Below are 27,610 nucleotides of genomic sequence, written 5' to 3'. Positions count from 1 at the left end.
AAAGCTTATGATGTTGCTTCTTCCATCAATGTAATTAGATTATGCAGAGTGTCTGTCATACGCCCAAGCCCTTGTGAATTACTATACAAACAATACATCTTAGAACAATAACATATTAGCTTCTAATATCGAACGTGTTAGAAGATAATAGAGGACATTCATATAAAGCCATAGTTGATACAAATGTATCAGCGCATCAGATTCGAGATGTCAGCAGAGCTGTTGTGTAAATTCAATTAAAGTGCCATCTTATGGCTGGAAATGCATGTGCTTATGTCAGGTACTGTGTGTTAAGTATATATCAACAAAAGCAGTGTTTGGTTTAGAAAGTCGCTTATTCAAAAATAAAGACTGTATGAAGAGACACACGCTGAGATTGCATGTCATCAAAAGAAATGAGAGACTGTTACTTTCTCTGTAATCAAGAGACGGGTCTCATCTATTCGAGCATGTGCTGATGTCATTTCAGACCGCGGGGGTGGAAAGACACACATGCACACACACACACGCACACACACACACACAATAATGACAACAGCTTTCCACCTTTGACCCAGCTTCATTACATCTCCAGGGTTGTTCAGTAAAAAATCAGCAATTACATCCCCATGGTAGAGCCAGTGTCCTCTCTCTCTCTCTCTCTCTCTCTCTCTCTCTGATTCGGCTGCAGACTGACAGCAGGGCCAGTCAGAACTAATGAGCACTGATATATTATTAGACTTGGTTGGAAACGGCAGGCTGCTCTTGTGTAATCTGGTGATGAAGTAATCTCTCATGGCTGGTCGTTTTCTCCTGACACACTCTATTATCTCTCACTGACAAACATGTCCAGCTATCAGGAGAAACACTTTTCTCCAAACTCTTTTCAACTCTACTTATTTCGTACATTAATATATACACACTTTAAAAGTGTTTATCTAATTCATTTGTTTTTAAATTTTGCTTATAAGTTGGGCAGCATGGCGGTTTAGTGGTGGCTTAGTGGTTAGCACTGTTGCCTCACAGCAAGAAGGTCCTGGGTTCGAACATGCAGGGGCCTTTCTGTGTAGAGTTTGCATGTTCTCCCCGTGCCTGTGTGGGTTTACTGCTGGTGCTCCGGTGTCCTCCCACAGTCCAAAAACATGTATATTAGGTTGATTGGTAATTCTAAATTGCCCATAGGAGTGAGTGTGTGGTTGTCTGTCTATATGTGGCCCTGTGATGGACTGGTGACCTGTCCAGGGTGTACCCCTGCCTTTCGCCCAATGTGTGCTGGGATAGGCTCCAGCAGATCCCTGTGACCCTAATTAGGAATAAAGTGGGTATAGATGTTGGATGGATGCTTATAAGTTCATTCACTGATTCTTTCAATTAATGATTTATTCATATTAAACTTTGATTTCTATTTTGTGGCTACTTTCAGTGTTTGGTTTTTTCTCTTGGCAATAAATCATGTACATTAATTCACATGATTTATAATTCTTTAAGGTTTTATGTGTAGATCATGGAATTTTTATTAAGATTAATTATTATTAAATACCATTATTTTTTTTGAAAGCCCTGGCATTGAGGTGGTTTAAAACTTGATTTGGAATTATTTATTAATTTCTGTATTAAATAAATAAATAAATAAATAAATAAACTTTTTGAATTGGCAAATATAATTTCAGCAGATTGAATAGCTTTCATCAAGCATGTTGCTAGAGCAGTGTAATGCTCTAAAAGTGCTTCTATGAAAATAGCTTTATTAAAACGTTTCGGCTGTAGAACTGCTTGCGTTTCAGCCTCACTGAATGATTTCAGATTGGTGTGAGAATCTATAAATCATTTCCAGAGTAAGAGAAAAAAACCAGCCTTTATAACACTAAAAAAGCTAATCACTAACTTGTTTAGATAATGATCACCACCATTTTAGCTTTTTTAATTTTATTAATAAAGGGTAAAGATATTTTGATATTTGGTTTTCAACTGCTCTGATCTTCTCAGTCCGTGTATTTCCTCACTGTACCCACTTCACGTAGCCATATTTCATCATGTGAAAGACTCTTTTCATCTCCCTTTTGGCTGGATATTTCATCTGTCCTATCTCTATGATGTGCCTTAAGTTACCCGAGCAATTACAGTGATTGCTGCTCAGACAATTCAAACCCCAATTGGGAACGCAACGAGATCTCCTCCCCTATTCATAAGCAATCCTTCCTCTCCAACATGCGAGTCATTAGCTTAAAAGAAAATGTCTGATTAGTGGCAGCTTGTGACATTAGGATAAAGATGAACCTCCTGTTGTGCCACACGGCATGAGCTTCCTCCAAAACACCTTCCATAGAACACTATTTATAGATCAGTGACTGAGGGGAAAGAGACTCATTACCATGCAGTATGTATGTTGTGTGAATTCCCTCTGGGTGATATAGTGTCTTGCAAAACTATCCAGAGGTTTGTTCTCAACAATTCTAATATCTGAGTGAAAACCTTGTTTTCTTTTTCTGCGGTATGTTTATTATCAAGCACTGAAAATGATATTCTCGAAACGGCGGAATTATATTGTATTGGAAAACGTTAATAAAATGCAAAGCTGATATTTGATGCTTACATAATTCTTCAATATTTTATTTACTGGCACAGACAAATTTCACTGAAAATTGGTTTTAATATTTACCTGTGAATCATTATAATAACAGGCTTAATGAAACAAAACAAAAAAAAAACACCCACTTGTCATGACTGCATGGAAATCCTACAAATATGGCTGCCAATGATAACAACACACCGCCATTTCAAAGAATGCACACTCCTCTACTCAAATACAGTCACAGATATACTCAAGTTATTTAAAGACTTAGTTTACATGCAAGGGGCACGGTGGCTAACCAACAGGTTTAGGGGTGCACAGAGTTCACCACAGTTTCATCCCCCAGTCCAAACACATGTGTGGTAGGCTGATTGACATCTCTAACCCCACCCAGTGTATGTCTTGTGCCATGAGTCCCCAGGGTTCCCTTTAACCCTGCCTGGGACATGAGGTACAGAATATGGATGGATGGATCATTTATTCTCTGTGTTGTTTTTCCCTAAGGTCTTACCAAGCCTTTGATTTTCGATACCACTAGCCATTCCTACTACTAGTTGCCATAGTAATAAGATAAGCAGCTGGTGCAACTAGCATTAAAATTCAGTTTTCTTGCTGTTAAAAGGAAACATTTTGGAGGGAGAGTATTTGTATATAAAATTCAGCAGTGTATATATGCAACATATCGTACAATATGAAAGAGAAGAAGTGTGTCCTTCTTTTCATAGATCACATACACTCTATTATCCTCTTTCCCACTGGTAGTCGTTGCAACAGATAGCATGAAGTTTTCGAAACTTCGTTGCATCCCCTAGACACACCCACATCAAGTTGCTGCTCATGTCCCCTGAAGATGAGAACTCTCAAATGTATGGTCTCTGGTTGCTTTGTTGCTGCGAGTCGCTGTATGTGTGAACGTAGCATCAGATGGTGTTAACCGTATGGATAAAAAAGAAAAAAAACATTTAGACGTCTGCTAGTGGTACAAAGGTACAAAAATCCAGCCACTGGACCTAAAGCTAATTCTATAAATCTAGTCAGTGAATGCATTGACCTAGATTTAGTTTTTGGGACGCTATACATCCCACTCCCGAGCTCCCAGTGTTCTGAGTTTGTAATGTGACCACTTATTCTTTGCGGACCTGCCTGATCCATCCAGATGCTCTACCCCTGGTTGGAGTCTTGTCGCTTGGTGGCGCTCACTAATGCTGTGGATAGATCAGTGTGGACACCGTGTGACCAGGAGACTGCTGTGGATAGAACCACTATCACACCGTCACAGAAATGCCGTTACATCTGTCAGCTTGCGACAGCAAGGAATTAGTGTTAAGTCTATAATGAACTCAGAAACTACACTGACCTAATAGTTACTCATGAGCCCTTAGTTGCTGTTGTAGAAAGGACATTATTCATATTTACGTTACTTACTGTCCAGTGTCACCCAAATGAGGATGGGTTCCCTTCTGAGCCTGGTTCCTCTCAAGATTTCTTCCTAATATCATCTCAGGGAGTTTTTCCTTGCCACCATCGCCTCAGGCTCGCTCATTAGGGATAAAATAGTTACTTAACAAAAAGATGATTTGTATATTGTATATGGGTTCAAATTGACCCCAAGGATAATAGGAGGGTTAAGTATGAAGCAAAAAACGAGTCAAACATACATTTAGAGACTTTAAACACTGAACTTCAAATTGACAAGAAGGGTTAATAGCTTAGTGCTACATAATATGCCAAGAAAGACACATCAGAAGTTTGCTGGAAAAAACATGTGGTGATTAGTTTAGTAGAAGTGAAGGGTGGTCAGATGAAGCCAATGCAGTGTTTTTCAGTTGAAATGTAAAATGATATGTGTGGCAGAAATCTCATATTGTCCACACCAGAAAAAAAGGTATTTGTGTAATAAAGTACAGTGACTGCAGCATCGTGCTGTGGGGACTGAGCACTTAAGCTGGGAGAAAGGTTTCAGTGCAGTGCAGTCATTTCCCACACAAAGCTGTAATAATGTTGAGGTACCTGTAAATAAAAAGGATGAATGTCCTGCAATGACCCAGTTAAAGCCATGATCACAGTCCTGTGGAAATCCTCTGCACAAGCATCCACGGGCAGATCAGTACAGTCTGGCATAATGTGCAAAAGGTAATCCTGTACACTGTCAAAAACCTGTGGCAATTATTCCAGATGTTTGCATTTTAAAGAATTTACCTAATTAATTTTTATCATGCTTTCAAAACATTAGACAGAAGACTAGTGATGCAGAGGATAGGAATGAGACTTTTATTGGCAATGTTTAATTCTCTTCCACCAGGACCTGCGCAGCTTTAAGTCAGAGAAGACAGCACGGGGTTTGCTGCAGGAGGGCTGGAGAGACACTCAGGACCCCATCATGTGCTCCTATAAGCTAGTGACGGTGAAGTTCGAGGTGTGGGGGCTGCAGACACGTGTGGAGCAGTTTGTTCACAAGGTCTTTCTCTTTCCTTCTCTTGTGCTTTATTACCCCTTATCTCCCCTCACCTCTGAGGTCCACCTCACTCACCTCAATCTCCCTCAGTACAGCTTGTCCTTGACTGAGGATCCTTTACTCGTACAGAAACCTGAACAGAGATGCACAGTAAATTAATCATGACTTCTGTCCTTGACTAGGCACATAATAAAGACCATCTTCCTAACCAGGCCTTCTCTCTGTCTCTCTCTTTCAAGGTGATAAGGGACGTGTTGTCCCTAGGTCACAGGCAAGCCTTTGCCTGGGTGGATGAGTGGATTGGTATGTAGAAAGATCATTATTTGTTCTGATTTGACGTGTAACCAAAATCTATGTGTGTTTTTCTGTCGGAGAAGGTTTACTCATCTCAGAATGTTTATTTTATAATGTTTCATTGGGGTACAGAGGCACTAACATGTGATCTGTAGTGTAGGTATGTTGTGGTGGTACTGGTGCAAATCACTCCCACATACTCTTGCCAAAATAATGGATCAGATTTTGAGAGTGAGCATGTGCAGCATCCTCCTAGTAAAGTCTGTAAACATTTTCAGTCATTTCCAGACAATCATACATGACCTGTGTCCCAATATCCCTATTACCCTATTATACAGTAGGTGAAAAGCAGTACTCCAAAGCAGTAGCATGTCTGAATTTTAGAAAACAGGAGGTTAGAATACCCTTCTGCTGAAATACTGCAGTATGGAGCCAGTGGGTACTGCGTTTGTCTGTAAAGCAACATGAGAGGAGCAGAAAAGCTATTAGCACAAGGCTGCATAACTGCTATAGGTATGAAACGTTGTTCCTTGTGATTAATACGTACTTGTTTAATGACACCCAAACACGTTTTTTTACTTCTTAACTATAACAAAAAAAAATATAGGATGTAGTACATCCAGATATATCACATATACTGATCAGTATATACATTATCAGTGGACAAACATTAGGTACTGAATCGACTGCAGGAGGTACTGTAACAGTAGGTGATTTCAGACACATGTCTATCTCCAGTATACAAGAATTGGGAGATAATGCTAAACACAACCTGGATCAATAAAATGACCTTCCAAGCACAGATTCAATATAGCTGCTTGTATTCTTACTGTAATGTGTGTCATGCTTCCATGTCTCTTAATTTTTGACTTGTATGATCATGGGTTTTCCCTTTCTGACATTACCTGCATGTGTATAACACCAGCGACATCCCTTAAATCCCTCCTTCTGGTCAATGGCTTAAAGTAAAGCTTTTTTTCATTGGTTCAGCTACTCTGCATGTTTCTCCATAACTAATGCAGCAAAGTGCCCCATGGTGTCATTACAGCTGAGCACCTGCTGAGTGTCAATTTTTCAGCCAGAGGGGACTAGAGATGCAGGCTAATTGACATTTAACATTGGATTTGATGTCACACAGTGTGAACGCTTCTCGCGTTTGTCATGTGATGTTTGTCATCACTTAAGAGCTAATAATATATAATTTATATAAAATATATATACTCCTCCAAATCATTGAATTCAGGGGTTGGGCTCGGCCCCTTAGTTACAGTGAAAGGAACTCTTAATGCTTCAGCATACCAAGACATTTTGGACAATTTTCACGCTCCCAACTTTGTAGGTACAGTTTGGGGATGACCCCTACCTGACTAGAGGAATGGTCAAAAATTCCCATAAACACACTCCTAAACCTTGTGGAAAGCCTTACCAGAAGAGTTGAAGCTGTTATAGTTGCAAAGCTCGACATCTCCACTGTAATTCATCCCAAAGGTGTTCTATCAGGTTGAGGTCAGGACTCAAGTTCCTCCACACCAAACTCACTCATCCATGTCTTTTTGGACCTTGCTTTGTGCACTGGTGTCCAGTCATGTTGGAACGGGAAGGGGTCATCCCCAAACTGTTCCCACAAATTTGGGAGCATGAAATTGTCCAAAATGTCTTGGTATGCTGAAGCATTAAGAGTTCCTTTCACTGGAACTAAGGGGCCGAGACCCAACCCCTGAAAAACAACACCTGAATTTAATGATTTGGAGGGGTGAATGAATAATAATATACTTACAATACTTGTACTTTCATTATTAAAATTAATGGATAATATTTGTAGAATCACTAAATTCAGTTTATTACAAACATAAAAGCATGTTTTGTGGCACAAACTTTAATCACCTGTGGATGAAAAGAATTTAATGTGTACTACATTTTAATGTCATCACCTGCTTGCTGCATACGTCCCATTAACATGTATTTTCACACCTCTTGTGATATATTACCTATCTCTACTAAATCTAGAAGTGATTGAACAAATCAGACTGTTTTTAAATACCTTATGAAGCAGCTAGCAGTAAAATGGCCATTTGTATCTGCAGTAGTTCTTACATTTTTTTCCTTTCTCTCCTCTGTCCTTGTCTTAATCTCCACTTCATTTATTTTTTCTTCATTTATTTATTAATTTCTCTGCAAAATAAAAACTTTATGGAGTGTGTGTGACTCAGAGAAATGTTTTCTCTCTACCGAAAGACATGACAATGGAGGAGGTGAGAGAGTACGAGCGTGCCACACAGGAAGCCACCAATAAGAAGCTAGGTACATTTCCCCCAGCCATCAACATCAGTGAGACGCCCCTGCCATCATGCGCCCATAGCGGACCATCCAGTGCCCCATCCACCCCGCTCTCCACAGAAGCCCCGGACTTCCTCTCTGTGCCCAAAGATAGACCGCGCAAGAAATCAGCGCCGGAGACACTCACGCTCCCCGATCCGGCCAGACGAGACTCCGGCTATCGGCTGCCGAGCCTCTTCTCCTGGGGCTCCAGCTCACGTCAGCCTGAATGACCCATCCAGGGAAGAGCCCAAGCTCAGTAATGCAGCTGTCAGAAACCTGTCTGCTAGGCACACACACACAGCAAGCCAGTCTCTGTTTTAATCTAGGAGAGACACAAATACACACGCAAAGTGGCTTTCCAACCTCGCCAAGCTTTTACTCTACACAGAGGTTCAGTCGAGATCTTATCTGCTGTTGAAAAGTGCATTCCAGCTTTTCAAAAGAAACTTAGTTCACAGTTTACAATAACTCAGGAGTTGTGTTTTTCTTTTTATTCCTACTACTAGTAATGTAGTTTTGTTATTTCAGATGAACTGACTGGGTATGCTATTCGGGGTGGAATAATCAGTACAAAGTAAATGCTTTTAATGGAATAGAACCTGATCCACTTTCTAAAATAATAGAGTTTTCAACATATCAATGTCCTTTTGAGTAGATACTGGTGTTTTTTTTGTTTTGTTTTTTTGATTGATTGATTGACTGGATTGGCACAGCTGTCCAGTACAAATAAAGGTTGCTGAGTATTATAATAAATATACTACTACAGTTCATAAAAATCCTGTTCAGGAATGGACTGATTCTGCAAAGCAGAAAAAAAATGTTCCTTATTCCTAACAATAATATCAGCACTGAAAACCACTGGACCTACTGTTGTGTCTCTGTCTATTGCTGGATATGTGGACTACCAAGTTTCTGTATATACTGTATCTTATGATCATCTTTAATTAATCATCACCTATTATCCTTTAACACGTTACCATTTAGGATAATTGAGTATATTGTATTTCCCATGCTATTTCCATGGTTTAACAGTATGTGGTGCATTGTTGTATGTAAATAGAAAAATCCTATTTCCAAGGAATGCTTTCTGGGAAGTCTTGAATGCTGTATACTCTTCATGTGAAAAGGAATGCTTGCTGTTGGACAACGTGTACTTTGTGAATGTAAATGGCTTGTTGCTTTCAGATTGATCACATAAAATCGCTTTCATTCTTTTCTAACTGATGCCAGCATCAAGCACATGGCCATATGAAATCAATTCTTTGATGTAAAAAGCTGGTAATAAAATAAAGCTTTAACTCTCGCCTGGATGTGTAGTTACTTCACCTTTCAGTTGCTTTCCCATCCATATTGCAGCAGACAAAATATAAATAATTCTGGTGACCCTCTCTTGCAGCTCATTCTGTCAATAGCGTTCGCTCCCTCGTGATCATCGTTTTGCATTTAATGGTAACTTGGCAACAAGAGATTTACAGATGATAAAAGTCAATAATGTCGACAGACAATAATGACTATTAAGATATTAACAGCCAAAAAGAAGAAAATAATGGTTTCCTGTTTGAATGTAGTCTAAATATTCTTTATTAGCTTTATCATTTCCTTCATATTCAGCTAATAAAGTAGATGAAAATCTTTTTTACTATTTTACTATTTATTTGATTACATTTGCCATAAATGATGCAGGCTGGGTTGGAAAATAAACTGGTAAATAGAGACATTTCATTGTATTTTTCATTTTAGCTGTGATATGGGAAATGAAATGGCAAAAAGGGGAATTATTTGTTTGCTTATTTTGACTTATTTACCGTCGATACTGCCAGTCATATTACTTTCCAAGTTAGAGACTGAAGGTCATGGTAGAATTTATTCTTAAAATACAGCATATATATGATTTTGCCATATGCCATATTACTTAGCCTATTTACTTGGGTAAGGTTGCATATTTAGTACTTACTCAGACTTCTTTTTTTTATGAAAATGGAAATTAGTTTAAGTCTACTACTTCTTCTTCTTTCGGCTTTTCCCCTCAGGGGTCACCACAGCGAATCATCCCTCTCCACCTATCTCTATCTTCTGCATCCTCAACACTTGCTTCACATCCTCATCTATTACATCCATATACCTCCTCTTTGTCTCCTGCCTGGCAGCTCCATGTCCAACATTCTCCTACCAATATACTCACTCTCCCTCCTCTGAACATGTCCAAACCATCTTAATCTGGCCTCCCTAACTTTGTCCCCCAAACCATCATCCAACATGAGCTGTCCCTCTGATGTACTCGTTCCTAATCCTGTCCAACCGTGCCACTCCTGAAGAGAACCTCAACATCTTCAGCTCTGCTACCTCCAGCTCTGACTCCTGTCTCTTCCTCAGTGACACCGTCTCTAAACCATACACGATGGCCAGTCACACCACTGTCTTGTACACCTTCCCCTTGATTCTCGCTGATATTTTTCTATCACAGAACTCCCAACACTTTTCTCCACTAATTCCAACCTGCCTGCACTCGCTTCTTTACCTCTTTCCCACACTCTCCATTACTCTGGACTGTTGACCCCAAGTACTTAAACTCCTGGAAATTAGTTTAAGTAAAATAAAAATAAAAAATAAAAAAAATATTTCAGGTGAGTATGAAAATGTGATAATCTGTACATGTGTGTATTAGATATTACATTAAAAAAAAAAATTATATATATATGTATATATATATATTAGTGTTGTAGCAGGGTTTATAATCAATAGTGGAGAAATGTCTACGTTTGGGACTTTTATTTTGAAACCGGACTGATGAGGTCTGAATTCACAAGCCAGGACGCTCCAAAATCAAAATAGCAAGCTAGATATTTATCCGTTGCTCTGACCATGGCTAGGCTTTTTATTTAAGAAATATTGTAATATATTATTTTTGTAATATACAATGTATTTAGTGATAAAAAACCTGCAATACCAGTCTTACGTTACCTAGCTAGCATGTTACTAGCATGTTATGTTTTGGTCTCGAGCTTGCTAGCTGCATTACATTACATAGAATAACAGATACAGGACTAGTTAAAGTTAATGACCAGACACGCTAGTTGGTTATTATTGTTATTCAGTCATTAATAATAAAACTTTAATAATAAATGTTTTATCTAGGCAGCATTTATATGAGACATGGATCGTCACGCTAGAGGCAGCAGTCAGCGTCAGTCTAAAAGAGACAGAGACTTTAATGAGCCCTACAGCCCCAAACGCTTTCGAGCCGGTGATGAGGCCCCGGTCCCCCGCTCCCTGAGTACCCGAGCACAGCTATATGAACGCGTCTTCCCTGAGTACAAACAGCCTGTGGAAATCGGGGTCTTTTCTCTGGACTCAGAAAGAGCCTTCTTTAACGACTCCAGGCAGCTGCGCTACTACGTGGACCCGGGTAAAAAACCCAACTTCAACCTGCGGGATGGTTACAGAGACCGCTTCGTTAAAAGAGATGACGGGGTCAAAGAGAAACTTGACCATGTACTGCGGTGGATTGTCACAAACCGAGCCAAACTGTGCTCCACATCCTCTTCTTCAACCTCCTGGTGAGAGAAATAGTCTTAGCTTAATTCTCCTAAATGTGTCAAATCCAACACTAATGTGCAAGCATGCCTGGAAGACCAGTTTTCTACTCCAATCAGGCATAACATTATGAGCACTGACAGGTGAAGTGAATAACACTGATTATCTCCTCATCATGGCACCTGTTAGTGGATGGGAGATATTAGGCAGCAAGTGAACATTTTGTCCTCAAAGTTGAAGCAGGAAAAATGGGCAAGTGTAAGGATTTGAGCGAGTTTGACGAAGGGCCAAATTGTGATGGCTAGACGACTGGATCAGAGCATCTCCAAAACTGCAGCTCTTGTGGGGTGTTCCCGGTCTGCAGTGGTCAGTCTCTATTCAAAAATGGTCCAAGGAAGGATCGGTGGTTAACCGGAGGCAGGGTCATGGGCGGCCAAGGCTCATTGATGCACGTGAGGAGCGAAGGCTGGCCCGTGTGGTCTGATCAAATTGTTCAAATTGCTGAAGAAGTTAATGCTGGTTCTGATAGAAAGGTGTCAGAATACACACTGCATCACAGTTTGTTGTGTATGGGGCCGCAGACCAGTCAGGGTGCCCATGCTGACCCCAATGCACTGTCGAAAATGGCAACAATGGGTACGTGAGCATCAGAACTGGACCATGGAGCAATGGAAGAAGGTGGTCTGGTCTGATGAATCACATTTTCTTTTACATCACGTGGATGGTTGGGTGCGTGTGTTGCTTACCAGGGGAACACATGGCACCAAGATGCACTATGGGTAGAAAGCAAGCTGGCGGAGGCAGTGTCATGCTTTGGGCGATGTTCAGCTGGGAAACCTTTGATTCTGCCATCCATGTGGATGTTACTTTGACACGCACCACTTGCCTAAGCATTGTTGCAGACCATGTACACACTTTCATGGAAACTGTATTCTCTGATGGCTGTGGTCTCTTTCAGCAGGATAATGCACCGTGACACAAAGCTAAAATGGTTCAGGAATGAATGCCATAATGAGTTTAAGGTGTTGAAGGTGTTCAAATTCCCCAGATCTCAATCCAATCGAGCATTTGTAGGATGTGCTGGACAAACAAGTCTGATCTATGGAGCAACTTAGAGGACTTAAAGGATCTGCTGCTAACATCTTGGTGCCAGATACCACAGCACAACATCAGGGATCTAGTGGAGTTCATGCCTCAATGGGTTAGGGCTGTTTTGGCAGGAGAAGGGGTCCAGCACATTATTAGTCAGATGGTCATAATGTTATGCCTGATCGGTATATATTGACTAGTAAAATGTCTCATGTGGCGGAAAAACTGCACACAGGCACTCCCCTTTACAAATTACAGTTCATCTCACCCCCTCACACCTACCTTGATTTTGTGAGCAACTCTTGTGGATGGGACAGAGCTGATTTCTGAGAAACTGGACAGGAATAGGAAACTAAAACCTATGATATTTGTTAATATAAAAGTTCCCTCTGCCTGTCATGTTGGCATCAATCAGAAGATATTTAAAACATAATATTGAACTTTGAGGTGCAGCGTGACTAAATCCCATTCATTTCCAGCACACTAGGTGTAGACTTTGTCACTTGGCGAGGCCACCTAACCAAGCTGTTGGTCACTCCGTATGAGACGCAGGAGGGATGGCTGCTGGCTGTGTCCAAGTTCAGAGGGACTCTTTACATGAGCGAAGTGGAGACAGAGGCTGCCCGAGTTAACCGAGAGAACCGTACAGAGAGGCATGAGGAGATGATGTACTGGGGCTACAAGTTTGAGCAGTACATCTGTGCAGGTATACTATCGTTTTACCTTTTCAGTATACATACACAAGTGCTGAAATTACCATAACATGTAGCTTTTGATGAAAAACGCTCCCCTTATTTGCACACTACAATACAAAGTATGGAAGAATGCATGACTTGGTGTGTGAATATGCAAAGCTTATCAAAAATATTGTTGTATACAACACTCTATTGTATATTTCTAAGGCAGGGGTGTCCGATCTTATTCAGAAAGGGCCAGTGTGTGAATGCTCAGTTGGAATGAAAACCTGCCGGCCCTTTGCGGATAAGATTGGACTCCCCTGATCTAAGGTGTTTGGTGTTCAGCTGATTATTTTATTACTTCTCAACTAGTGACTGCAAGACGTCAGCTCTCGCTCCTAATGTTGTGTCCATCTTTTCTAGATGATGTGAATGGTGTCCCAGACCGAGGAGGGGTTGTCAACACAAACGAGGCTTTCTGCACAGTAGTCCAGACTCGCCTAGCAGACCATAAGCTGCTCTTCTCCGGCGAAGTGGATTGCCGAGAAAAAGACCCCAGAGCTCCTCCAGCTCCGGCCTGCTACGTCGAACTAAAGACCTCAGCAGAAATCTGCACCCCGAAGCAGCGCAGTAACTTTCACAGGTGCGTTTTGAACCTGAATTTAAACAGATTCAAGCCAACATTTTTTTAGCACTGATGTTTTTTAGACAACACTTTCAATGTTCCTCTCACAGATATAAGCTGCTGAAGTGGTGGGCGCAGTCGTTTCTTCCAGGAGTTCCACGTATAGTTGCTGGATTCCGAGACCATGATGGTGTAGTGGTGTCTGTAGAGACCATCCACGTCTTAAAAATATCTCAACTAATTAAGGTAGGAGTTCTTATATTATACTGATCAGGCATAACATTATGACCACGGACAGGTGACGTGAATAACACTGATTATCTCCTCATCATGGCACCTGTTAGTGGGTGGGATATATTAGGCAGCAAGTGAACATTTTGTCCTCAAAGTTGATGTGTTAGAAGCAGGAAAAATGGACAAACGTAAGGATTTGAGGGAGTTTGACAAGGGCCACCTTGTGATGGCTAGACGACTGGATTAGAGCATCTCCAAAACTGCAGCTCTTGTGGAGTGTTCCCAGTCTGCAGTGGTCAGTATCTATCAAAAGTGGTCCAAGGAAGGAACAGTGGTGAACCAGTGACAGGGTCATGGGCGGGCAAGTCTCAGTGATACACATGGGGAGAGAAGGCCCGTGTGATCCGATCCAACAGACAAACTACTGTTCAAATTGCTAGAGATTTTAATGCTGGTTCTGATAGAAAGGTGTCAGAATACACAGTGCTGTTTTGGCAGCAAAAAGGGGGACCAACACAATATTATGCTTGATTGGTGTATATGGATAAATGACATGCAAAATAATATATGCACAGCGTATAATATTTTCTTGCTGTTTCTCATGTAGAAAGAGCACAACTGCTGGAAGCCGACAGTCTGCATGAACTTCTGTAGCGATTTCCTATCCTTTGTGAAATCTGTTGTAAAAGAGGATAATCCAAGGTATGTAGAGATGAATATGAATTTTTTGATATGAATTTTTTGGAGGGTGAATGCAGCGATACGTTAGTTGCGTCCTGAATTATGTACTGTACACCGTGTACTCTACCATCTAGTGTATGAAGGGTAGTGTTGTCTCAAATGGAATTCTAATGGGTTTTCTTTCTATCTATCTATCTATCTATGTATGTATGTATGTATGTATGTATGTATGTATGTATGTATGTATGTGTATATACACTATATTGCCAAAAGTATTCGCTCACCTGCCTTGACTCGCATATGAACTTAAGTGACATCCCATTCCTAATCCATAGGGTTCAATATGACGTCGGTCCACCCTTTGCAGCTATAACAGCTTCAACTCTTCTGGGAAGGCTGTCCACAAGGTTTAGGAGTGTGTTTATGGGAATTTTTGACCATTCTTCCAGAAATGCATTTGTGAGGTCACACACTGATGTTGGACGAGAAGGCCTGGCTCTCAGTCTCTGCTCTAATTTATCCCAAAGGTGTTCTATCGGGTTGAGGTCAGGACTCTGTGCAGGCCAGTCAAGTTCATCCACGCCAGACTCTGTCATCCATGTCTTTATGGACCTTGCTTTGTGCACTGGTGCACAGTCATGTTGGAAGAGGAAGGGGCCAGCTCCAAACTGTTCCCACAAAGTTGGGAGCATGGAATTGTCCAAAATGTCTTGGTATGCTGAAGCATTCAGAGTTCCTTTCACTGGAACTAAGGGGCCAAGCCCAGCTCCTGAAAAACAACCCCACACCATAATCCCCCCTCCACCAAACTTTACACTTGGCACAATGCAGTCAGACAAGTACCGTTCTCCTGGCAACCGCCAAACCCAGACTCGTCCATCAGATTGCCAGATGGAGAAGCGCGATTCGTCACTCCAGAGAACGCGTCTCCACTGCTCTAGAGTCCAGTGGCGGCGTGCTTTACACCACTGCATCTGACGCTTTGCATTGCACTTGGTGATGTATGGCTTGGATGCAGCTGCTCGGCCATGGAAACCCATTCCATGAAGCTCTCTGCGCACTGTTCTTGAGCTAATCTGAAGGCCACATGAAGTTTGGAGGTCTGAAGCGATTGACTCTGCAGAAAGTTGGCGACCTCTTCGCACTATGCGCCTCAGCATCCGCTGACCCCGCTCCGTCATTTTACGTGGCCTACCACTTCGTGGCTGAGTTGCTATCGTTCCCAAACACTTCCACTTTCTTATAATACAGCTGACAGTTGACTGTGGAATATTTAGGAGCGAGGAAATTTCACGACTGGATTTGTTGCACAGGTGGCATCCTATCACAGTTCCACGCTGGAATTCACTGAGCTCCTGAGAGCGGCCCATTCTTTCACAAATGTTTGTAAAAACAGTCTGCATGCCTTGGTGCTTGATTTTATACACCTGTGGCCATGGAAGTGATTGGAACACCTGATTCTGATTATTTGGATGGGTGAGCGAATACTTTTGGCAATATAGTGTATATATATACACACACACACACACACACACACATATATATATATATATATATATATATATATATATATAATGTATATGTATATGTGTATATATATATATGTATATGTGTTTCCTGCTCTATGGCTTATAATATCAAACCCACGTAATGCCACGCTGCATTAAAATGTTGAAATATAGATCACACAACTTGGCCTAATGTGAAAGACATTTGTAGCACTGGGGTCAAGGTCATTGGTCACCTTGAAAAATTTTCTCAGTTGAATAGGTGCATTTGCCAGCACTTCTTCTTGTTGGAATTTTTAGAGTGAACATTTACATTTCTGGCATTTGGCAGATGCTTTTATCCATAGCGACTTACAATTTGTCATTTTATACAACTGGTGGGCGGGAACTGGAATATTTGATACTAGTCTATGCAGTACTTCCCACAGAATAACACTTACAGAAATTAGTGAAAGGTGCTACCTTGCTTTATGTATGTGAATGTTCATCCCTGGAATTTACTCAAATCTGCATTCTGCTGAACAATATTTCTTTCAGGTTGGTCTACCTGTTTGCATGGGAGCCACATCGAGACGTGACCTACACAATTCACAGAGATTCCCAGTATACGTTCCTTCCAGACTGGTATCTCAAGGAAATGGCAAGCCATCATCACCACCATGTCTCAAACCCTAACCTTTAAGACTGTAGTCAATCAAAAAGGATTACTTTCTTGTCTGAAAACGTCATTTTTAATTTTGTACATAGATCTAAAAATGCAAACATACACTATATGCCCAAAAGTATGTGGACAGCTGACCTTCACACCCACATGTCCTTAATCCAAATTCATGAGCTATAAACATGGAGTGGATCCCCCCTGCGCTTTTATAATAGCCTTCACTCTTCTGGGAATGCTTTCCACTACATTTTGGAGCACGATTGTGGGGATTTGTGTTTTATTCAGCCACCAAGTCAGAGGTGTGGTCAGACATTGATGTCAAGTGCGGAAGTGTGGAGTGCAGTCAGTGTTCCAGTTCATCCCAAAGGTGTTCATTGGGGTTGAGGATGAAGACTCTTCCACTCCAACCTCTGCATACTATGTCTTAATGGACCTTGCTTTGTGCACAGGGGTATTGTCATGCTGGAAAAGGTATGCAACCTTTATCTCCAGTGAAGGGAAATCTTAATTCTTTTTTTGACAAGTGTGTTTTTTTTACCGTTTGGGAAAGAACCTCATATCGGTGTGATGGCCATATAGTGTACCTGTAACCTTCCTGCTTCCACACAGTACCATGCAATATAGATTCATAAGGTAACCCTTCGTTCATGTTGACGAATGATGATATCAATACACTCCCAAACTTTAATGGGTGTACAAAAATAAGGTGTCTGTTGTGCACAAGCCTATTTTTATTCCCGTGTTGGGGTCTGACTCGTTTGGCTTTGCTACCAGAAAATGTTAATCACTCTATGCTATACTTTTAAAATGTGTGATATTGTATTCATTGTTTGAGATTTCTTATAAGCTGTCAAATAAAAAAAACAGACGAAAACAAAGCAATAAACGAACACTTTCAGTGGCTGGAAAACTTTCAGCAGTCCTCCAGGTCATTTAAAAATCGCCTGACTCGGCATATCTGGAATAGGGTCACAGAATTAATTATTTGGGTTTCGGCAGTTTCACTTCTCCAAGCATCACTGGCACTTTTTCACATTGAAAAAGATTCAGATTTATGTGTGTTAACCCAAAGTAAATACACATTTCAAGAGGTTTTTCCCCTCTCACATTTCTTTTTTAATACCATCGAGTTCCATATCCAGTTTCATCATGCCCAGATTTAAATTAGCAATATTAGTGCACGAATATAGGAAATTATTACACAACTATTAAATTTTTTATAAGTGTAAACTAGTTTACATTGTTCCAACTCCAGCAGACCAGACACAGTGTTAACAAACAGACTGTTATAATCAGACAATTCTGTCAATAAGAACAAACAAGTGGTCAATAAACAGTGTGATTTCAGCTGAATTATATACCAGACATCATTTAATTGTCTAGACATGTTTATATTAATTTCTTAATGATAAAAAAAAAAAATCATTGTATAAGTTAGATGTATATAAATAATCAAAGCTACAGCATCAGAGGTAGTTATTATTCTGTTACACTGACCACTGCAATTCACAAAGTACACTTCCACCGATACTGTACTAAATAAACCGAATAGAATTCACCTTAAGGATTACTTTAGTTGAAGATTTGCATACAATTTTAGCAAACTTTTTTTTTTTAACCTAATTAATGTGCTGATGGACAAAAACAAAAAAAGGCGTAGCTGAACGTATGGGGTTTTTTTTTTTGTTCTCTTGCCCACAAAAAATAATAAAAATAAAAAGCACTAATGGTTTTAAATGTTTAAGCTCATGTAAACGCCTAAAATTCATCAAATCAGTGCAGTTAATAACAAATGTCCATCTCGCAGGATGGAGATGTAAGTTCTCACATTTGAGAGAGAACTGAATGATACAGACACATGAATCAGTAACTGACTCATTTTGCTTTCCACATAAAGCTAGCAAAACTGTGGTGGTGTTCTTTTTGTTTGTTTGTTTTAAAAACAATAGTTGTAAACAAAAAAAAATACAAAGCTGACCGTTTAAAGACGACTAAATAAAATGAGTAAGACATTAACTGCAAGACTGGAATTTCCCAAATTTCCCCCATTCTTGCATATGGGCTCAGCATTTCCAGTGAAAATTCCAAAACACGTTGTTTTATGCCTTGTGCAAAAACTGCACACAGCATTGTGGAGAAAAATAATAGCATGTGTCCTGATGTGGACGTACGATTTAATGTACGGTTATGAGGCGGTGGGGCAAAAACTAGTTATGCTGAGGAAAAAGTCCGGAAACTTTAGCACCGCTAATTATAGCAAGATAAATTCATAACGTTATACAGTGTTCACTGTAGAGAATTAAGAATCATGCTAAAAGAGAAAATCTCATTTCTAAAATCTGAGTGGATTAAACAATTAAAAGGCATTTGAGTTGAGCTTTGTGATTCCTGAGCCCCTGCACTGGTAAAGGGACGACTGAAAGGGAAAGGCTGAATCTGGTTAGTTTTAAGGCTTAACCTCTGGTTAATGCTTCAGCTTCTTATTGAGGCCCATCATTTTGAAGGTGACCGCAGTGATCTTCTCATAAACCATGAACATGAGAGCTGCCGTCAGCACCGTCTGAAGAAGCTTCGCCTCCAGACCTTTGTACAGGCTGAGCACTCCATTGCGTCTGTGAGAGAGATATGGAAGAGAGTGTTATACTTGAAGGGAAACAGCTACACTCTTATCTACGTAACCGATCGATCTGTTTTCAGTTTCTGCAGCTGGCTAAAAGTGAATGTTTGTACACAGAACAGAGAGTACGTAGAGAGTAACTGGCAGTTCTAGTACATCTACGTGTAACGGTACCAAACATCTTGCGTGTTAAATACACTGATGCAATTTAATGGTTTACTCATCCCTACATGATACTACACAGTGTCCAGTGTTGGTTACTCTGATTACGGTAGATTTACAAGACCTGCCAAACTTCAGTATAAAAAGAGATGAGCTGATTTTTGGGTCATGCCTAGAAGCCACGCCCACTTTCTCCATATCACATACTCTCAACTGGACTTGACACACCTTTGCTTTCTTTCACAATAAATGTGGTCTCTTAAAGGAGAAGTTCACATCCAGAACAAAAATCTATACATAATTTACTCAACCCCTTGTCATCCAAGATGTTCATGTCTTTCTTTCGTCAGTCGTAAAGAAATTATGTTTTTTGACGTAAACATTTCAGGATTTTACTCCATATAGTGGACTTCAATAGTACCAGAGAGTTTGAACTTCCATAATGCAGTTTAAATGCAGCTTCAGAGGGCTCTAAATGATCCCAGCCGAAGAAGAAGGATCTTATTTAGCGAAACGATCGGTCATTTTCTTAGAAAAATTAAAAATTGTATACTTTTTAAACCACAAAAGCTCATCTAGCACTAGCTCTGGGATGCGCATCCGCGACGCCACGTACTACATAATCACGTCGAAAGGTCACGTGTGATGTAGGTGGAACTACAGGACTCTGTTTACTAGTGTGGTGAAGATAGACCGCTCCGAAGTTGTTGCATGTGGAATGACAAAGTTATATGTACCTTTATGTTAGTAGAGTGTTTGCACTTCCTTGGTCTTTGCCCTTTAAAGCTGCATTTAAACTGCATTGCGGAAGTTGAAACTCGTGGGCACCATTGAAGTCCACTATATGGAGAAAAATCCTGAAATTTTTTTCCTTAAAAAAACATAATTTCTTTAAGACTGAAGAAAGAAAGACATGAACATCTTGGATGAGGTGGAGTAAAGTATTTATAGATCTTTGTTCTGGATGTGAACTTCTCCTTTAAGAGACCACATTTATTGTGAAAGAAAGCAAAGGTGTGTCAAGTCCAGTTGAGAGTATGTGATATGGAGAAAGTGGGCGTGGCTTCTAGGCATGACCCAAAAATCAGTTCATCTCTTTTACAAGAAACATCTTGGCTGATTTTTGTTCTGGAAGTGAACTTCTTCTTTAATATAAATTAAAACCTAGCAGTGTTTACAACATGGTCAAACATTTATGGACATCTGACCATCACACCTACTGTATATGTGTTTCTATTCCAAACTGTTGCCACAGTTGTATAGAATGTCTTTGTTTGTTGCCGCATTACAAATTTCCTTCAGGGGAACTAAGGGGTTGAACCCAAACCTGTTCCAGCATGGCAAGAACACTGTGTGACTTCAACGCCTATGAATGAAAAGCTTTGGTATGAGCTGGAACACCAACTGCACCACAGATGCCTTCACCTGACTTCACTAATGTTCTTGTGGCTAAATGGGCAAATCCCCACAACCACGCCTCAAAATGTAATGGAAAGCCTTCCCAAAACAGTGGCGGTCACTATAACAGCAAAAATCTGGAACGGGATGTCAAACACACACTTGAGTGATGATCAGGTGTCCACAAACATTTGGCTCTATAGTGTAAGCTTGATTTAGAGAACATTAGACAAATATTTATGATGATTATTACTACTGCTACAGTAAAATATTTAGAAAACATGGTCAGAACTGCTAAAATTCTTTTAGTTGTTGTGCAAATGATAGAAAATCTGGACCTAAAATATCCATTTTCAAATGATGTTCAAATCTCTATACAAATAAAGCTGAAGGTGATCATGAGAAAGAAAATTATTTTCCTCTCTTTCCTATGGCGGTCAGAGGTCCGGCGTGTTTAAACAGATTCAGCAGATTAACAGGAAAAAACATAAGCCACGTAGACATTAGACAACTCATTTGTTCAAGGCTGCTATAAAACATGCACAGTGCTATGCTTTTGTTTTTTACTGTTAAAAAATTATTTCAGACATTTGACCTTGCTGTTTGGACCAATTCCAAAATCTAATGAGTTCATCTGCTGGCTGCAATGCTGATTATACTGAAATCCTACAATCCAACACTGGCTCTTAAAAATGGTGTCCTAAAGAGAATCTCAGAGAGAGATGCATGGACTGACGAATGCAGGTGAACACACATGCAGGTTATTTCTTATATAAAATATATTCTTGTATAAAAATAAGGAAATCCTCTTTCAGTAGACCTGGATCTCAGCACAGGATTGTAGAACCTATGCTCAAATTACATCTGAATCACTTATACAAATAATTCATAAATATTTTAGACAGACACTATCTGGCACTACTAAGCAAGCGATCAAATAAAGCCCGGTCCGCCATTTGTTCAGTTCACCGCTCTTAACGTTAATTCCTACATGCAATTAGTTGACTTTTGAGAGACTTGTGTCTTGCTAGTAGAAAACTGTAGTAAAGCTTGCCTCTCCAAAAGAAAGTACACCGATCAGGCATAACATTATGAGCACTGACAGGTGAAGTATCTCCTCATCATGGCACCTGTTAGTGGGTGGGATATATTAGGCAGCAAGTGAACATTTTGTCCTCAAAGTTGATGTGTAAGAAGCAGGAAAAATGGGCAAGCGTAAGGATTTGAGCGAGTTTGACAAGGGTCAGATTGTGATGGCTAGACCACTGGATCAGAGCATCTTCAAAACTGCAGCTCTTGTGGGGTGTTCCCGGTCTGCAGATCTTTCAAAAGTATCCTGTAAGTATGCTTTAAGGACTTAAAGGATCTGCTGCTAACATCTTGGTGCCAGATACGACAGCACATCTAGTGAAGTCCATGCCTCAACAGGTCAGGGCTGTTTTGGCAGCAAAAGGGGGACCAAGACAATATTAGGCAGGTGATCATAATGTTATGCCTGATCGGTGTATATACTTCTATTACAATATACTGTACTCTATATAAAAAGCAGAAATTCACTGTATTCAGTCTTAAAAAAAAAACATATTTTATTTGCATTTCAGACTGAACTTACTTGATTCTGTCCATTAGTAAATTCACCAGGTTGCGCATGCTGCCCAGTAAACCCCCTTTCTCTTGTGATTTGTGTTGACCAAACTGACAAAGGGAACAGAGACTAAACATTAGACAAAGTAGGCCCATATCTGGTGCTAGTAAAAACAAACAGACAGTGTGTTTACCCTCAGAATGGCCTGAATAGTCTGGAGTGGATAAGTGGCTGTTGTCGCAATAGCTTTTGCGATGGCTCCGATGATGAAGATCTGAAGGGATGAAATCTGTAAAGCAAAAAGCATGAGCAGTGTACACTGAGGAAATAGTAGCAAAGCCCAGAATAAAAATAATGCTCACCTTCTGTCCATTTTGCCCTGCCCTTCTTTTCATGGCCTCATAGATCATGAACTGCACTGCAGGATTGAAGACCAGCAGCAGGGACGGGAGCGTGCCGTTCCACAGAGCTCCGACCCCCTCATCAGCTATGATCTGGGAGAAAGTGTCTGAGAGAGAAAGAAGAAAGAATTCATTATTGAAATACACTGCTCCCTGTGACAAAGATATTTTTTAAAATCTTATCATTTCCATAGTCAAGTGTGTAGCACTGTTAATATGGTGAAGTTTCTACATTTATGGAAGGAATCTCTACTGCCTGTGCTTTGTTTTACAAAACAGGAAGGTCTTCAGAACCAAGGACTTCTCTGTAACCTTTTTTCTTTTAATTGTTGCCTAAATGCTGTGGTTTAAGGGGAAGAACACGCTTGCTGACTTGCTGTTACAGGAAGAAATTGGAGTATAATAGCTCTATCGTGTTTCATTTATTTCTTTATGAATCTAGTGACCAGCTGTACCTCAGTGGTTGTGATTAGGGAAGAGGTGGTGTGTGCTCTTCGGACTGACCAAAAATGCCCTTGTAGTGGGTCTGCTGGAGGTCTTCGTTCCGAAATTTTGCTCCCTGTAGCTTCAGCCGAGTGTTCACCACCCACATGGGTGTAGTCAGGAGCACGTTCACAGTCCCTACAGCAAACACCAGAACAATATGATTCCTTGAAAGCAAAAAATATCCAACTACGTTTTGATTTCATCACATTCGTTCACAACTCACTATTTTCCGCTTAGATCTGAAACAGCAACATGTAACAAAACACTCATTTGAAAGACTATGGCTGGTTTTATTAATATGCTAATGAAGCAAGCTAATGAAGACTAACTAATGTTGTGTGTCTGTTACATGAATATATGAAAAACTGAAATGCTGAGTAGGAGAAGCAGAAGAAGAAGTGCAGTGTTTACCTGCGATAAAGCCCATGACAAGGTCTCTGCCAGGCCTGGACTGCCCTTTTTCCAGAACCATCAGCCGCTTCAGGGAGTTAAATGTGTAGAAATAGACGAAGTTGGAACAACAGAGACTAGAGATTACAGGAAACCAACCACGATAGAGAGACATTCTGTATGAGCAAAGAGAATAAAAAATACTTTTTACACGAAAATGTACAATTTATATCATTAAATATAAATTAGTAGGTATCATGTTATATAGCACACCACAAGATAAAAATAAAAAAATAAAAATAAAAAAATAAAAATAAAAAATAAAAATAAAAAAAGCCTCAAGCAGGACAGAAGACCCAGAATGGGCAAAGTCCCTGGTTAGGCAGAAGCCCCACAGTGGATGAAGCCCCTGAATGGGCAGAAGCCCCTGGATGAGCAGAAGCCCCACAGTGGATGAAGCCCCTGGATGAAGCAGAAGCCTCACAGTGGGCAAAAGCTAGCTTAAGTAGTTCCCTTATACTGTTACATTAAATAACACTATCTACCATTTAATGTAAGTAATTCTTTTTCCAACCACATGCAAGCTAACACTTAGTCCCCCTACAAAAGTGTGGACAACTTACACGCCCTCTTCTTTTGCAATCTCAGCCAGGATGACAGGAGTGGATTTGGACTTTCGGCTCTCGTCCACTGAAACACAAGCAATATGACACGCACAGTGAAGCAGACAATCACAGAGTGAAATCTATTATATACAGTGAAATGATAATATATGTCCAATACAGCAAACATGAATTCACCCACCAACAACAAAAGTCAGCTATAAAACTGTTTCCATCAACTCACCCTGCAGTCGAATTCTGGCTGTGTCCAGAGGGAAGAACACCGTCATTGCTGTCACACTGCCCTGTCAACCACATACACCTGCTTAATAACTTTGTTTTTGTAGATTTTGAGCATCTCACTAACTTATTTTGACTTTGTGTGATGATCAAGTATGAATAAAACAGCAATGATGTCAATAGGTTGAAGCAATAGGTTCAGCTTGATATCTGAACTGAGAGACTGAATCTAGAGAGACAAAATAAACTATTTCTTGTAACAGAAATAGATCATTTACAGCAATTATGCATAAAATAATTAACAGTGATGTTGCTTTGTGTTACTTAAATCTAGCTGCTTTCTGAACCGAGCTGCCAGCCTCGCTGTTACTAGATTTGATTACGATTTATTTTTTAGCAAATGTTCATGAGTTTAGAGATCAGGTCCGGTCGACTCAACGACAGTATAAATGCTGGCTTTATATTCCCAGCGATCAGCCACTGATCACTGTTTGTCCATACATTCCCATGCACAAGTGACTTACTCCACTTGTAAACTACATGCCTATTTCTATTCTTCCATTCTGAGTGTCTTCTGAAGATCTTTCTACTTTTATCTAACATGCTTTGATATGCAAATGATCATGCAATGCATATGCAAATTAGTATATGACAAGAGGCAGCAGGTAGTGTTGCCACCTCGAAGCTCCAGGTTCGATCCTGTGCTTCTGTGCACGCTCTCCCTGTCTTCATATGAGTTTCCCCATTATCCTCTCACCCCCAAAATTAGGCAAATGCCAAGCTGTCATGTTAAAATTAGATCAAAATTCTTATTAAACCTTGTTCAAACTCAGAATGTGTACGTCTCACTTAAACGGCTGAAGTCCTGTGACAGACAAAGCCCTCAGCTGGGCAGGAATCCTACTACGGACAGATGCCCCGGTCAGTGTCTATGTATGTGTATATAGTGCCCGGACTGGTGTCCGTTCAAGAGTGTATTTCCAGTGTTCCCAGTATCTGGAACAGGAACGAATGAATAATTAAAAAGATAAGAAGCAGTTACCTAACTAGCAAACACAACTCTTATAAATACAGTTAAATCATGTAAATAACCTGAGTGAGTGAGTGAGTGCTCGTGACGTCATCTGGCGGCATTTATTACCTACTTTCCCCTGAAAGGCACTTTACATGGCTCGTGCAGCACGGTCACTCAGCATAGCCAATACAATGACAATACCTTCTATCTAAGTGTCAATTCATACTCTTATCTCTTATACACACTCAGTCCGGCTTGCTTTGTGGAAAACTATAAATAAACCATGATTTAGGTCCTAGTGAAACTAACTACAGGTGTTACAGGTGCAGTGTCCAGTTCTCTTACCATCGCGCCGGCTACTGCATGCACAAGTGTTTCATAGGACAGAAGACCGTCCAAAGAGCCGCCATTAGAAGCCATGTCTGCTTCTTCACTCTTAATAACAGCTGATTGAAATGTATGTTAATAGATGAAGCAGGAAAGCAGGGACGACAGACTTCAGACTCTCTTCACATCACTGTCACGCACTATAATGACGGTCAAAATACAACACTGACCACTTTCAGAGAACTTCCGTGTGATTGCTCGTGGGAGAGACCCGTGGTGCAGCTGCTCTTCTCTTCCCTCTGGAGGTTGGAGGACAAACATCAGGGGATGCGGTACTACAAACGATAGGAGACATCTCGGTGTTGCCAGGTCCGTGCTTATTTATTTAAATAATAAGGTTCACAAGGTTTCCATAAGGTGCATATATATATATATATATATATATATATATATATATATATATATATATATATATATATATATATATATATACACAGTATACACTATATTGTCAAAAATTTTGGGACACCCCTCCAAATCATTGAATTCAGGGGTTGGGCTTGGCCTCTTAGTTCCAGTGAAAGGAACTCTTAATGCTTCAGCATACATTTTGGACAATTTCATGCTCCCAACTTTGTCGGAACAGTTTGGGGATGACCGCTTCTTGTTCCAACATGACTGCACACCAGTGCACAAAGCAAGGTCCATAAAGACATGGATGAGTCCTGACCTCAACCTGATAGAACACCTTTGGGATAAATTACAGCAGAGACTATGAGCCAGGCCTTCTCATACAGCATCAGTGCCTGACCTCACAGATGCTCTTCTAGAGGAATGGTAAAAAAATTCCCATAAACACACTCCTAAACCTTGTGGAAAGCCTTCCCCAGAAGAGTTGAAGCTGTTATAGCTGCAAAGGGCAGGTCAACTCCATATTACATTCATGTGCATATAAAGGCAGACATCACAGTTTTGCCCTGGCTCTCAGTCTCCTCTCTAATTCATCCCAACCCCTGAAAAACAACATCTGAATTCAATGAGTTGGAGGGGTGTACCAAAACTTTTGCCAATATAGTGTATATTCAATTTGGTGTTTAGACTTTTGGTATTAATTACATAATCTTTTGAAAATTAGATATATAAGATAATAGTAATTACATAAACCATTGCATGTTATGTATTTTTTTTAATCATTCGTAGCGTTCTCTTTCCTTCTTTAAATTTTGGAAAGTTTTGAAACAATTTTTGGACATTTATTGAGTAATTATTTATGGAATTTATTCGTACTGTAAATATTATAATGATTTTGCTTGTATATCACAGTTTTCAACAATAAAAATTATGTCCAAAGCCTCAAAACAGATAATTCTCCTGCCAAGGCAGAAGCCCCCACCAGATGACCCATGACTAGCAGATATCCCATGACAGATGAAGGCCCTGTTCAGGCAAAAGCCTACTTAATGGGCAGTTCCTATAATGGGCAAATCTCCCAGGTTGATAGAAGTCCCACCATGGACAGAAGCCTGTAGATGGACAAAGCCCCTGGCTGGAAAAAAAAGCCCAAGATGAACAACACTAACTACTTAACACTTACTGTGTATATTTTCAATAATATCTATGTATTATATGTACAAATGATAATACATGTGCTTATACAGTGTATAGCAATGTAAGCTCACAGAGCACTTTATTAAGAACATTATAACCCTAACACTGGGTAGGGCCTTACTTTGCTCTCAAAATAGCCGCAAATCTTTAT

At 40.2% G+C, this 27,610-nt stretch overlaps 3 protein-coding genes across 3 annotated transcripts in view; 2 read left to right on the top strand and 1 right to left on the bottom strand.

Annotated features, from left to right (window-relative positions):
• Positions 1-8,922, top strand: part of pitpnc1a (phosphatidylinositol transfer protein cytoplasmic 1a) — a 64,177-nt gene extending 55,255 nt beyond the window's left edge. The window contains exons 8-10 of the mRNA XM_058374661.1: positions 4,854-5,009; positions 5,246-5,309; positions 7,536-8,922. Coding sequence (XP_058230644.1) covers positions 4,854-5,009; positions 5,246-5,309; positions 7,536-7,849 — 534 coding nt within the window. The 3' untranslated portion in view covers positions 7,850-8,922. The remainder of the gene's footprint in view (positions 1-4,853; positions 5,010-5,245; positions 5,310-7,535) is intronic.
• A 1,468-nt stretch (positions 8,923-10,390) lies between these two features.
• On the top strand, positions 10,391-18,856 carry dxo (decapping exoribonuclease). Its single transcript, XM_058417342.1, has 6 exons — positions 10,391-11,176; positions 12,722-12,948; positions 13,343-13,562; positions 13,655-13,790; positions 14,386-14,480; positions 16,505-18,856. Exons 1-6 carry the CDS (start codon positions 10,773-10,775, stop codon positions 16,647-16,649), a joined length of 1,227 nt encoding a protein of 408 aa, XP_058273325.1. The 5' UTR covers positions 10,391-10,772; the 3' UTR covers positions 16,650-18,856.
• Positions 18,829-26,122, bottom strand: slc25a17l (solute carrier family 25 member 17-like). Its single transcript, XM_058417354.1, has 9 exons — positions 25,870-26,122; positions 24,514-24,574; positions 24,291-24,357; positions 23,689-23,843; positions 23,296-23,412; positions 22,753-22,898; positions 22,584-22,679; positions 22,418-22,500; positions 18,829-19,240 (listed from the first exon to the last, which is right to left on the bottom strand). Exons 1-9 carry the CDS (start codon positions 25,942-25,944, stop codon positions 19,093-19,095), a joined length of 948 nt encoding a protein of 315 aa, XP_058273337.1. The 5' UTR covers positions 25,945-26,122; the 3' UTR covers positions 18,829-19,092.
• Between the last annotated feature and the right edge of the window lie 1,488 nt (positions 26,123-27,610).

This window comes from Hemibagrus wyckioides, linkage group LG02 (assembly GCF_019097595.1).
Source record: "Hemibagrus wyckioides isolate EC202008001 linkage group LG02, SWU_Hwy_1.0, whole genome shotgun sequence".
Classification (NCBI taxonomy): domain Eukaryota; kingdom Metazoa; phylum Chordata; class Actinopteri; order Siluriformes; family Bagridae; genus Hemibagrus; species Hemibagrus wyckioides.
This window is presented reverse-complemented; position numbering and strand designations above follow the sequence as displayed.